Raw genomic sequence first — 13343 nt, forward strand, 5'->3', positions numbered from 1 at the left:
TGTCCCCGGCCAGCCCAGGGGTGCGGGCTGCGTGCCGGGCCTGGGGTGCCTGGAAGGCAGGAGCCTTCGGCCGTGCCCCCCTGTTATCCATGGGGCAGTAGCAGCTCCGTGCTAGTGTTGAGGGTTCATGTCCTCAGCTGAGCCCAGGTGGAGAAATCCAGGCTTTCTGTGTTGTAACATCGGTGACCAATCTGCCTTTGCAATCGGTGTTACTCGTTGCTTTGGAGGAAGGAGGAGTTAGTGTCTGTTTGTGGGTTTTTTTTCTCATCTTGGTGGTTTTTGCCTTAAGCTAGGATTAACTTTCATATAGGTGATGACGTAAATGAGAGTCCAAAGCTCAGCATGTGTGTCCAGATGTTGTTTAGTTTGTTACATAGCATTTTTTTGTGGGGCAAAGGCTAATCCTCTGGAACACAACACTTGGTGACGATTTTTAGAAACAAGTACTGGGGTTTGGTTTTCTTTCTTTATGGACTGAATACCATCACTTCCTGAGAACAGATCATCTGTTTGCATGCTTTGACTAGATACCTGATACCATAAGCATGTGATGTGTTCTTAGAAAACCCTCGTGCACTAACGTATAAAAACTTGCAGGACAATAGCTAGCAAAATGGTGAGGATTTTTATTCTAACAGAAAAAAAAAAAACATAGAAAACAACCATGAAAAAAAGCACATAATGGACCTCTGAAACAGCTGAACTTCCAGTCATTGCACCAAGTGTGAAAGGATATTATTATTTTAGACTCCATGTCTACAGCTTATTTTAACAGAAGTAGTGTGGGTTTACTTTTAAACTGATGCCCCTTTTTTTTTGTTACAGTAAAAGTACTTGTTTGTTGAGGAGGGGAGAGAGTGTTGTTATCTGCTCAGTCCTTTCAAGTGTTAGGTTGTCAATGGCCTTACCTCCTAAGTGTTACCTAGGAGCACAGAGCTGGTAAAAAACAGGGTGTTTACATGTGGTTAAATAGTTATTAAGTTGGTGTGCGGTCTTAGAAGGCAATGTTTGACAAATGTTAAACTGGTTTGACAAACTCTGGACTAGTGCTGCTGCCAAGAGAAGCGGCCCCGTTTACTGCTTGTCCTTTTGTTGTACCATACCATCTTGCAGGCATGGGTATCTGGAGGGAGCTCATTCATCTGAAAATTTACATTATTCCCCTCACTCTTCTTCTCTGTTGAAATGAAATTTTAAAAATATCTTTGTTCTCAGCACATCACCAAGTTCTTCTGTGTTTTATGTTTGTTTTGCCACCACAGCTTCTGATTACGTGATCCTTTTTATATTTGTAATGCCTGAGCTAATGATTGTGTTTTTCTTTAGATATTAATTGTGCTTTTCTTTTGTGGTATTAATATTGATAGAAATTAGTCCCTCAAAGTTACCCTAGGATTATTATAATCTATATGATTGTAAAATGTCCAAGGTAGAACATATTGAAATCTGTAACGTGACATTTATGTGGGAGGCTTTTTATTAGCATTGGAACAAGCAGTTAAGATTCTGACGGTGGCTTTGCAAAAAGAAAAAGAATTTTAAAAAGTCAGAAAATAAGTCTTATTGGTAATTGTTATTTCTTAATACATTAGCAGCTTTCCATGTTGCTGAATTAAGAGTTCTCACTGGCTGCTATCTTTGATAGTTAAAAGGAAGAACTGAGGAGAAAACCAACTATGAAAGTATTGGTTATTGGCCTTGGAGGGTAAGTATTAGTAAATTTCCTCTGTAGCTCAAAACTGGTCCTTTCAGAATGTAGTTATGTAATTTCTGTTTATGAATGGAGGTTTTTGCAAATAGATTACTAATACAACATATCATTGTCTCTTTTATGGCATGCACCTCTAAAGAAATTGTATCTATCTCTGTCAGAGATCTCTGGTACCACCTTCCTAACCTCTTTCTTGGCACTGCTAGATTTCCTTTCTCAAAACTGTTGGAACCTGTCAGAAAATGTATAGATGTAGAGAGTATTTAATATAAATAAACTTTTCTGGGGGTTGGGTTTTGTCTTTGTGGTTTACCCTTACTATATAGAAATGTGTGTTTGTGATCTTGTACATCTGTTTAAAAGATAGATTTTTGTCTTGATGATGTTTTCCCTGTTTTCTAACTCAGTGTAACAAATGGGGGGAAAACAACGCTGGCAGAAAAGCTCAAGAAAGTGCTTCCCAACTGTGATGTAATCTCTCAAGATGACTTCTTTAAGGTAACAGTATTGATGGAAAGACCTGATAGGTAAAAGTAGGCTTGAGTAGATTTTAATATGATTTTTTCCTCTTTTCAGTTATCTTGAAATTGATACCATTTAAAATAATGGAAACTTCATGAGAAAAAAAAATAGCACTGTGGTAATTGAACTTTAGGTGGCAAAAAACATTGAGTATTCTCAGGAAAGAGAAGTTTACTGTTATCTTTGATACACTAAATCCCTTATTTAAAAAGGGTATGTTGGATGCATTTTTCAAGATACTTTGTGCAAATGAAGTGAATTGTATTGTTGTGTTAACCCTACACCTATACAGCAATAGCTTGTTTTTTGTTTCCCAAATCAAAACAGGAAAACAACTTTTGCATTAACATCAGAGTTGTTTGTTAAGGAGGGTGAAGCAGTTCTTATTTCTGAAGTAAATTCCTAATGAACTTAAGAGGTATGATTTGGAGAATTTGTTGTTCTAGATTAAATTAAGTGTTTGAATTGTATTCTCATAGTTGTATACAGCGGTTTGATTTTTAAGATAAATTTAATCGATTGGGATACAGAGGTGTATAATCCTTATTAACTGAAGAGTATGTGTCTGTGAAAGTGGTCATCAGAGTAGCCTTGAAAACATTAAATTTTTTTCCACCTCCAGCCAGAGTCTGAAGTAGAAACAGATGACCGTGGATTTAAGCTGTATGATGGTCAGTAACTTTGATGCATTGCTTTTCAACATTGTACTGAAACTCTGTTGTGCTGAGCTTCAACACTTCATCCCCTCCACTCCCTGTCCTCTATCCTTCTGAAGAAGGCAGGAAATGCCTTGCAGGAAATGGTTAAGACCAGTCCTTTCTCAGTTTCTCTCAGCTCACTGGAATAAACAAGAAAACTTGCTGAACTAGTAAACAGCTCAAGCTAGTGCTTAATCTTTCATTTCCTCTTTTTAATCTTTTCCTGTATTTCTACAGTTGTGTCTGGTGCTGTGGCAAATGATACTGCTCAGTTGAAAGTCTTTGCTTGCAGCAGTGGAATAAGCTTGATTTCATCACTTTCTGTATAATGATGGATTTTAATTTTTTTTTCACTTTGATAATGAACTCATGGGATACCACCATTGAGTGTCCTTCATTGTCTTAGTCCAAATCAGTTAAAACTTGGGTCTGACCCTGACACCTTCGTTTCATGTCAGATTTGGTCACATGGAGGCCAAGTGTTTTGGAGCTTATGGTTAATGCTGGCTCAATGTACCATTTTAGTCTTATGAAGTTCTAGATCCAGATCCACTTTAGGCCAGTGCTTTGGTTCAGGTCATATTGCATTGTAAACAGTTGATTATTAGCTGATCTCTGTTATACTTGATGATCACAAGATGTATTACTCTGGAACATTGGCCTGAATCTTAAATTGTATCTGAAAACTGACTTTTCAGCTACTTAGTCTTTGGCTTAACTTCTAGACTTCATGAAACTGGAACATGAGACTGGAGGCGTAAGTCGGACATTTTGATTCAACTACCTGGGTTTAATGCTGCTCTTAAAAGCACCTATAAAATGTGTTTGATCTTATGTTATCCAGAGGCTTCCTTTTCTCTACCACTTAGGACTTAGCCAGTATGTTCTTACATATCTACAGACAAAAATAGGTGTTTCTTTGTGCTGTTTAGCTTTGTATGCTATCCTCCTTTCAATCCAATCAATTCATCCTCACCCTCCAAATACCTGAAACCCAGTAAAACCTAATGTAAACATTTTTGAGCACCCTCCCTTTAAGCACCCTTGACAGAAGGTTGGTGGTCTAGAGGTAAATAAGTTTTTACAAGTTTTGTGAAGTAAGAGAATGGTCCCTGCAGTTTCTGTTGTCTTGGGAAAGGCTGTGAAGTGAGTTCACGCACTGTTTAGTACCACAAAGTGACCACACACACCAGAAATACCCCAATCCTGGGGAAAGCTTTAGTTTCAGGGTATGATTAGTCCCATCATGGAACTATCTATATGTGTGAGAGAATTTTTGGGGTAATCTCATTCCCTTCCATTTAGACCTGTATGTAGTAGATTATTTGCTTTAACTAATTACCCGAGGAGTAAGTAAGGATTTGGTTTTTTATCATAATTATTATTCTCCATTTTTAAAGGGTGCCTAATTTCCTGTTTTCATCTAGAGCTTGATGCCCTTTATATGGATGATTTGGTGAAAAGTATTCACAATTGGATGAAAAGCCCAACAAGCTTAGGTATTGTGACAGAAGAGTCTCAGAATGCATGTGACACTGTGAAAAATGCAGATGATGTTTATATTTTGATTGTTGAAGGCTTTCTACTATACAATTATAAGTAAGCGGTAATTTGTTACCTAGTATATTAAAAGCTGCCCTAAAAAAGGAGAGAGAACTAAATATAATATCATCTTAGGCCACTTAATGAACTATGGAATAGAAGATACTTTTTGACCCTTCCTTATGAAGAGTGCAAAAGGAGAAGAAGGTAAGATTATTCAGTTATTGCTCACTGGGGGTCACTGGACCACCTAACCTGGTGTGGTTCTTTTGTACTAGCTTTTATTCAGTGCTTGCCAAATGTAAGCTAGTAAGAAGATCTGTCCTCTGTGATTCCCAGGGAAGACTGTGGATATTTAACCACCTTTAACAATAGCATGCAACTTTAACAATATCATAATATTATGGGGTTGGGATGGGGCTCGGGGAGGAGGGAGGATTGGTTGCACAGGAATATTAAAGTGTTAAATGTTTTAGTAACACTGAAAAGAGAATTTGTTGTCCAGATACATTATTTACATTACTGACTCCATATTGGAATTAAACCATGTTTAAAATGAGAAAATTAAAAAAATGCTAAGCAGTCTTACACTTGGTTGAATACAGCTGTGTGATGATTATTGTCAAAGTAACAATGTTCAGGTGTGGTTTTAGTGTACACTTTGTTTAGACTGTGCAATAGTTGTACATTATATTTGATTTAGATTATTGAGCCAGTGTCTGACTTGCCTCCAGACTTGGAGCAATACTGTGTTCTTGAAGCAATACATGTACACAAAGTCAGAATCTGCTGGCTGAGTGAATAAATTCTCTATTACACTAGCTTTGGTTGATTCCACTTTCTTTCTTTCTCATTGGGCTCACCTTTAAAGGACTTCAGTGTCTAGACTGGAAGTGACTAGACAAAATCACTAGTAATTTAACATTGGAACAATCTGTATTCCTGTTAAAAAATTTAAAAAGTAATCTGTTTGGGTAACACTTCCAATACAGCTTAATTTACAGTAATACCTTTTCCAGTTACAAAAGAAATATTCTTTTATCTCATCTTAAATGTATTTTGATTGGTAAGAATAAGTACATTAGCAAGTGTTCATATCACAGATTCTATTAAAACAAAGGAGCCTCCTTTGCTTGAACCGTTATGGAGCCTCCCAGCCTGTCTTTTTTTTGGATAGATGCTCTTACTGGCATTAGGGGAAGAAAATTAAAACAAATATATTTGTTAAAGCAAATATATTTTTATGTAGCACCAGAGTCTATCAGCCAGCAGATACACCAGGGTACTTCGATGGACACGTGTGGCCTATGTATCTGAAATATAAAAATGAATTGGAAAAGAATGCAAGTAACGTTGGTATGGTATCCTTAATTTTAAACTTTTTAAGATCCTTAAGTGTGGCATTTGTGCTGTGTTTGTTGGGTTGTGGGTTTTTTCATGTGGAACAGAATTTTCTTAAAATATTTTTGTGGCTATTGGGCAGTAGGTTTGGAGCCTTTGTGAGTTTACTTTTCAAGTCCATAGGAGGGGGTTTTTTAGTTCATTTTAAAATTAAAATTACAAACTTGGAAATGTTCTAATCACTAATTAAGTCTGTTTAACAAGCTAGTTTTTGTGTGCAAGTGTGCATACATGCTTTTTGGCTAAACAGAGGCTTCTGAGATGATGGCAGAATTCTTCAGAACAGAATTAAAAGCTCTGGCTGAAGACTGTAAGAACCAGAAGGTACTTCCTAGATGCTTTTTTGTACACACTGCAGTCACCAGTCTTACATGAAAAGTGTCGAAGCTGAGCCAGCTGATGAGGGCTGCCAGGAGCTTGTGTGATGTTAACACTTGTACAGCTCTTGGACTGCCTACTTCTGAAATGGGGGCCAGAGGAAAGAGAAGTCAGGTGGCTCATCAGCACAGATTATGGCACCACTTCTTGCTGTGCAGGGAGAATGGGAACTGCTGTGCCATTTCTTACCTAGCTCAAACCCTGAAGCTGAGGAAGTGCCTGAAGTCTTCCACTGCACAGGAACCTTTCTGCTGAATTATTCCATTGCTTTCATGTCCTAATGTGATACCACTACTCCTACAGAGACTTCTATACCACAAAAATTGTAAACTAATTCTTAACTTGAATACTTTTCTACTATGTTATTATTTTTTACATGTAAAATGAATTTGGGAAAGAAGAAGAAAAGGGAGGTGTTTTTCTTGTTTATTATTTTTTCATCTGTTTTTACTGCCCCCATAGGAATATTGAAAACTTTGCCAATTGCTATTAAAGAGAACTGGCATAGAACTCATGAAAACATTTTTTTTTTGGTCTTTCTTAGTTTATTTGGATGGAACAAAATCCCAAGAGGAGCTTTTATCCTGTGTGTATACAGATATAATGCAGGAATTAAAAAAGATGAGGAAAGGAAGTAAGTAATGTTACTGGTAATTGAAAATGCTTATCCCTTTCCAAGTCATCAAGAAGCTAATCCTTTTATATGAAAATACTGCATGGATTATATAGATCTGTATCTTCATCTATATATATATATATATAAAATATATATATATAACAGTCCTTAAACATGTATGCCTGTTACTCTGGGAAAAAAAAACATCAATGAAATCAAACGTGTTGGTGGTATTAGCTTCTAATAGACAATTCTGTCACATGCAAGCAGGGAAAGAACACTACCCATTAAATATTTGTGTACTTTTTCTTTTAGATCAGCAGGTCACAGCATGATAATGTAGAAAGCCTGGGTTCCATTTGATAACACCTGAGAAACCCAAGACTGTCATACTTGGCAAGCCAACCAACTGAGCTGATGTTGTGTGTACCTCCATCATGTTCATGGAACACAAGTGGATTTATTGCAACTATTAACTCCGTAAGCCTCAGATATTTTTGAGTAGTATCAACAATGCATTAATCTTTGGAATTTATTCAGTCACTCAGGCTTTGGCTGATCTGTTAATCTGATTGAATGCATGTCTTTTAAAGAATATTAAGATGCAATTCTGTTGGATTAATAAGCCTATGGGAACATACATTAAAGCAATTTGAAATGTTCATATAGAAATGACAGTGATTACCTCTCATATTTTTACCAGCTTCTAATCATGGATAAACATGCTTAGATGAATTAGTTACATGCTGTGGCAATAGTAAGTTTAAGATGATATAAGCTGTTACACTGCTTATTCAGTAACTGAAGCTGTTACAGAATACATCATAACTGAACTTAGACTTGCTATAAGTACCTGCAAAGATTGACTGTTGGGATGGCATAGACCACTAGACAATAAATGCATGCTTCAGGGAGGAGGAAATAATTTTTGTTAATTTTGATAATTTAGGTTGAAGTTATCCTACCTATCCTAATACCCAAATTAATTATTGTAATTAAAGAGTTCAGAAAGCAGGTATGCTAACTGTATGTTAAAACTTTGTTATAGGATTTGTGTTTATAAATTTAAATAAACTAGGAATCTGGGAAGTTAAATCATTTTGGTTGCTGGATAAGTAGTGCATTAACTCTTACATAATATATACAATCTTATACATTTTTATTAGCCAGAATAAAAATCAAGCTGCAGTCATGAAAAGCAAAGGATGGACTATATTTCTTGCTGTGTGGCAGCTGAATTGATAATGGTGATTGAAAAGCGATGCTTTACTGTTAGCGGTGTTGACTTCTAAACCTGTATATAAGACAGAGATCTTAAACAGATTAGAATTGTATTTAAGATGCGTTCAAGACAACGTAATTACAAATATTATTTTTTATTATTATTTTGCAGTAAAAATACTTGAAATTACATTTGCTCAAATGCAGTGTCAGTCTGACTTTAAACTCTGGGTTTTTTTGTATTTCCCTTTAGAAGGGGTGCAACTGCAACAGATTTAGCTAATAGTTGGATGGTTGTGGGGGGTTGCCACCAGGTGCCTACCAAGCTGCTCCATCCCCTCCTCAACTAGACAGCAGAAAATAGAATGAAAAGCTCTTGGGTTGATACTACTGTCATCAGCAAAGCAAGATATGGCTTGGGGAAATTAATTTGTTGCCAATTAACACCAGAGTGGAGTAATGAAAAATCAGAACAAATCTTAACGCACCTTCTCTCCACCCTTCCTTCTTCCTGAGCACAGCTTCACTCGTGGTTTCTCCAAGTGGTGCAGTGGGATGGGAAATGAAGGTTGCTGTGAGTTCATCACACATTGTCTCTGCTGCTCCGTAATCCTTATATTCTTCCCTGGTCCCAGTCTGGGGTCTCTCCCACAGGAGACAGTTCTCCTTGAACTTCAATGTGGGTCCTTTCCATGTGCTGCAGTTCTTCACAGTCTGCTCCACCCTTTCCACAGCGTGCAGTCCTTAAGGAACAGACTGCTACAGTGCAGGTCCCCCACGGAGTGACGAGTCCTGCAAGCAAACCTGCACTAGCAAGGGATCCTATGCCCATGGGTCCACAGGTCCTGCCAGAACCTGCTCCTGTGTGAACTCTCCATGGGGGTCATAGCCTTCCTTCAGAGCACATTCACCTGCTCCAGCATGGGGTTCTCCTTGGGCTGCAGGTGGATAACTACCCCAGTGTAGACCTCCATGGGCCACAGAAGCACAAACTGCTTCACCATGGTGACTTTTTTACAGTAAGCCAAGAGAGTTCCCCTCCCATCCAACTATGTGGAGTCACATGCATGTTTTATCTCAGTGTTATGGTAATTCACTGCCCCACCCCTAGCTGCACATAGCCTGGCATGACTGCCAACATGATGGCCAGCTGCGGATCTCATGGTTTGCACAGCAGTTTCTGCTCTCACATTAGTGAGTCCACTAATGAGCAAAACAAGACATTGCATATGCATATTTTATTAGTGCAAGTTTTCTTATCTGCAGGGCTTTCTCTTGAGCTTCAGTCCTGAGCATGGCTCCACTGTGTCAGGTCCCCATTCAATTAGTACTGGTCTTGGGACTCTCATTGTGGTTACACCATGACTTTCATAAAGCCAAACCTGGGCCATGTCCCTGAGGGATCTACACCTGCTTTTCACTCATAACACCATTGTCTTCACCACAGGCTGCAGGGACTGCACCTAAAAGACCTGCTTCCCCTCCTCCTTCACTGACCTTGATGTCTGCAGGGCTGTTTCATTCACATATCAAGTCAGTTCTCTCTCTGACTCCTGCTGTGCAGCAGTCATTTCCCCTTCTTAAATATGCTACTGCAGAGATGCTACCACTATCACTAATGGGCTTAGCCTCAGCCCGTGATGGATCCTTCTTGGCTCTGTCCAACATGGGGGGAGCTTCTCACAGAAGCCTCCCCACCCCATACTACCAAAACCTTGCCACACAAGCCAAATACAATGGTGAAGGGCAGAAATTTGTTTGTTTTGCTTTTTCCCATCCCTGCACAGAACTTGTATTCTTATGGTGTCCCTTTGAGAAAATTCTGAAGTATTTTCTTACAGGGAGAAATGTGTGAGTACAACTTAAAATTCTGTGTTGGTTCCCAAAGAGCATAAGGGATCCTTTTCTGAATTGAGAAGAACAGGAAGTGAAGGGTTAAGACTTAATGGGCTCCTCTCCGGAAGAGGAAGAATTTCAGTACTGGCAGTTCCTTTGTGATTTTATTCAACATATTTAGCCATGATTCAGAGGAGGAAATGAACAGCAAAATCACCCAGGTTTGCAGATGATAACAAGCTTTCTTTAGTCCAACACTGGTAGAGTGGCAAGGAGCTCAGTTTTGTGAGATCCTTTCATGAGCAAAAAGGGTGGATGAGTGCCAGTATAGATTTATGCATTTGTGGTGCAAATCATTCATGAAAATATACATGGTACTGAACTTGTACTTCAGGAACTTGTAATTACAGCTCAAGGCAGAGAGCTTTGACAGTTCTCTGAAACAATTGCTACACTGTAGAGCTACATCAAAATATTATGTAGGTGTCCTGGTTTGAGCCAGGATGAAGCCACTATTACTGATTTTTTTTTCCCTTCAGTAAGCTTTCTTTTAACTAGTAGCAAAGTGTCCCAGCTTGGGCTGGTAACAGCTGGAATGTTTTTATAACTGCTGGGTCTTCAAGGTCACCTTTGCTCTGCTGGCTCAGACACTACTGGCAGATCTATGACCCTCCCATAGGAGGCTGAGTTAAGACAGACAGCAAAACTGGCCAGAGATATTCCATTCCATATATCTACATAAGCTCAGAGGAAGGTCAGAGATCACAGAAGACAACTTCTTTCCTGCTTCTTCTTCCCTTCTCTTTCCTCCATGGCCAGCACCCGGGGAGGACTCTGTCCATCCATCACCGTTGACCCCCAGGCTCAAACCCTCCTCACCCTCATCACTCTGTGTTTTCTCCAGCAGCTCCGGGACTTTTTGGGGCTGTTTGCAACTTGGGAGATGCTGTGGGAGTTGCTGGGGATGGGATGAGGCAATAGGAGTTTTGCACATTTCCTGAACACATTTGTATATAATTGTATATATTTTCTTTTACTATTAGTGTTTATTAAAGCTGTGTAGTTTAGTTTTCAATCCAGTAAAGTCTCTCTCATTCTCTCTCTCCTTCCCTAGCTGGATGGGAGGGGGAGGGGATCGAGAGCATTGTTTTTGATTCTGAGTCAAACATTGACAGTAGGCATCTTGTGAAAGGGTATTGCAAACAAGACAAGGGGTGCTACTGTGCTCCTAAGTAAAAGCAGTGGATCCACATGTTCATTATTGGGCTGATCTAGTTTCTACTTCTGAAAGGAGTCCATTAGGTGTTAAAAGGAAAAGGAATGCAATCAGTGCAATGAAGCAGTTGTTTTGTGTGGACTTCAAAATGCTGGAACTTATATTCTGGAGAGACAAAGGCTGAAGGAAAAAAAGTTAAGGTTTACAAAATCTTGAAAGATGCAGAACTAGTATACACCAAATTGTACAAATATTAGTTTAGGAGGCACTCCTCCTGCACTTAAAACAGATTGACAAATTAAGGTTGTATTTCACATGGATGAAGGTGGTATTTCACAGAGCAGATAGTGAGCCTCTTGGATTTATTGCCATAGGACGCAAACAGTACCAGCAGGATCAAAATTGTTTGGGAAGATTCAGAGACACCACATCAATAATTAGTAGGAGAAGAAGCAGAGAGGGGTACACCGTGGATGGCCCATTGAAAGCAGCCAGGCTTACCTTTGGTACTTTAATTGTGAGTCCTCTCACCAGCTGCTACAGCAACTCGCCTTAGTGGGAAAAGACAGTAAACTCCTCTGCATCTCTTTGGGACATAAAGAATTTCAGGTGCCTTTAAAAAAGCTTACAGAACTCCTCTGCAATGGTGGTATGTTGGTGCAATGCTTTTGCGTTTGAAGTGGTACAGCCCCTGACAGTAAAAGCCTAGTTTGCCCCAGGCAGATGCCTTTTGACTACCAGGGCTGTGCTAGCTGTAAAGTGGCTGGGGACAGCTGCAGGACAGGAGACTGGTTCTTTTTGTGAAGAACGTGTGTCTTTTTGAAGTGGTGTCACGTGCTGCTGGCTGCAACTTTTAGGCTGTCGTAACCAAAGGAGAACCTTGTCAAGTGTCTTGTAAATGTTTAGAAATACAGTGATGATAGAAGTGTTGTTCTACAGAGGACTAATGGCTCATGTAAGAAGCACGGAAATGCAAGAGCAGGATTAGTTTGACATCAAGAAGGTGAAGCCTTAATCTTCATTATGTCAGAATAACTGAAAGAACACGATAGTATTGCCATAAGCGCATATGTAGTAGTAACAAACTTTTTGTCTTATAGAGCTATTGCTCCCTCTATAACCTTCAAAGTTGAGGCTAAAAGCTGAATTTCTAACTGTTTACACTGTATACCATTGATTCAGATGTTAGTTTTGTCACATACGTGGTGTTTTCTACTTTGAAAACCACTTAATGTGCCTTTGGGAACAATGTTACTTTTGTACCTCCAGTTGGGAGCACTAGCTGTGATTTCTCTCTGGCACTGCCACTGATCAAAGCTGTCCAGTCAGTCAATGTAGTTGCAAAAGAGTAAGAGTAGTGCAAGAGTAAAGAAAACTGGAAAAAAAATAACAACAAAGTGACAATACTTCCACTAGTAGGCTGATACTCCCACAGAAGTTTTGGTGTGTCAAATAACTTCTCTATCCTGTTACTTTATGTGGTTTACTAAAGGACCACCACTTCCCACATGTCTTTAGACGGTAGAGTGATGTAGGACACTGCTTGTTAGGTTCTCCAAATGAGAAGGGGATGGGTGCTTACAAAGGAGGCCCTCTGGCAAGAGCTGCCTCTTCTAAAAGCCGGTTGGAAAGGTGCTGCAGGAGACAGAGCATGTCAGCACCTAGTCAAACGAGTTTTGTCAGCTGGAGGAGTTGTCCTCAGTTGAAAATGTGTTATTGTGCGGGGAAATCCAGCGACTCCTGCTTTGTTAGACACCACTTGTCTCTTTGCCTTTCTCTCCCTGCAGTTGGTCCCTACGCTTGTTGTTAGGAAGCATAACCTGTCTCGGCACAAAGGTACCTGCAGAGCTCCCTTTGTGGCTGATGCCTCCTGTCAGCACAGCCACCTCCCGGCTCGGTGTCGACCTCACCTCAGCGTGGAGCTCCTGAGCGAGAGCTGGAGGTGGTGGCTGTACTTGTAGTGTTTGCCTGGAGTCCAGAGGAGCTCAGCAGCAGCGCACCAGGTACACCCCAAAGGTGTCCCAGCGCCTCTGCCGCCATCAGCCCCAGCTTGCCCTGTGGCACAGGCTGGCACCGGCGCTATTCCACGGCCAGCTCTTCCTGCCTCCCGGTGACACTGCGCAAGGGCACTGACCTACCAAATTACCGGGGCGGGGAGGGCCTGTGTTGCGAACCTGCCACCTTGTCTGCGCAGAAATCACC

The 13343-nt window shown here is 40.0% G+C and overlaps 1 protein-coding gene across 2 annotated transcripts; it reads left to right on the forward strand.

Annotated features, from left to right (window-relative positions):
* Nucleotides 1-1676: 1676 nt before the first annotated feature.
* On the forward strand, nt 1677-7211 carry NMRK1 (nicotinamide riboside kinase 1). 2 transcript variants are annotated; one of them, XM_009999791.1, is made up of 8 exons: nt 1677-1705; nt 2119-2209; nt 2856-2904; nt 4359-4530; nt 4609-4680; nt 5723-5829; nt 6797-6886; nt 7189-7211. In XM_009999791.1, exons 1-8 carry the CDS (start codon nt 1677-1679, stop codon nt 7209-7211), a joined length of 633 nt encoding a protein of 210 aa, XP_009998093.1. The 2 variants fall into 2 exon arrangements, with proteins under 2 accessions (XP_009998093.1, XP_009998094.1); XM_009999792.1 differs by having other exon boundaries at nt 7184-7203.
* Nucleotides 7212-13343: the final 6132 nt, after the last annotated feature.

This window comes from Chaetura pelagica, unplaced genomic scaffold, assembly GCF_000747805.2.
Source record: "Chaetura pelagica isolate M959 unplaced genomic scaffold, ChaPel_1.0 scaffold216, whole genome shotgun sequence".
Lineage (NCBI taxonomy): Eukaryota > Metazoa > Chordata > Aves > Apodiformes > Apodidae > Chaetura > Chaetura pelagica.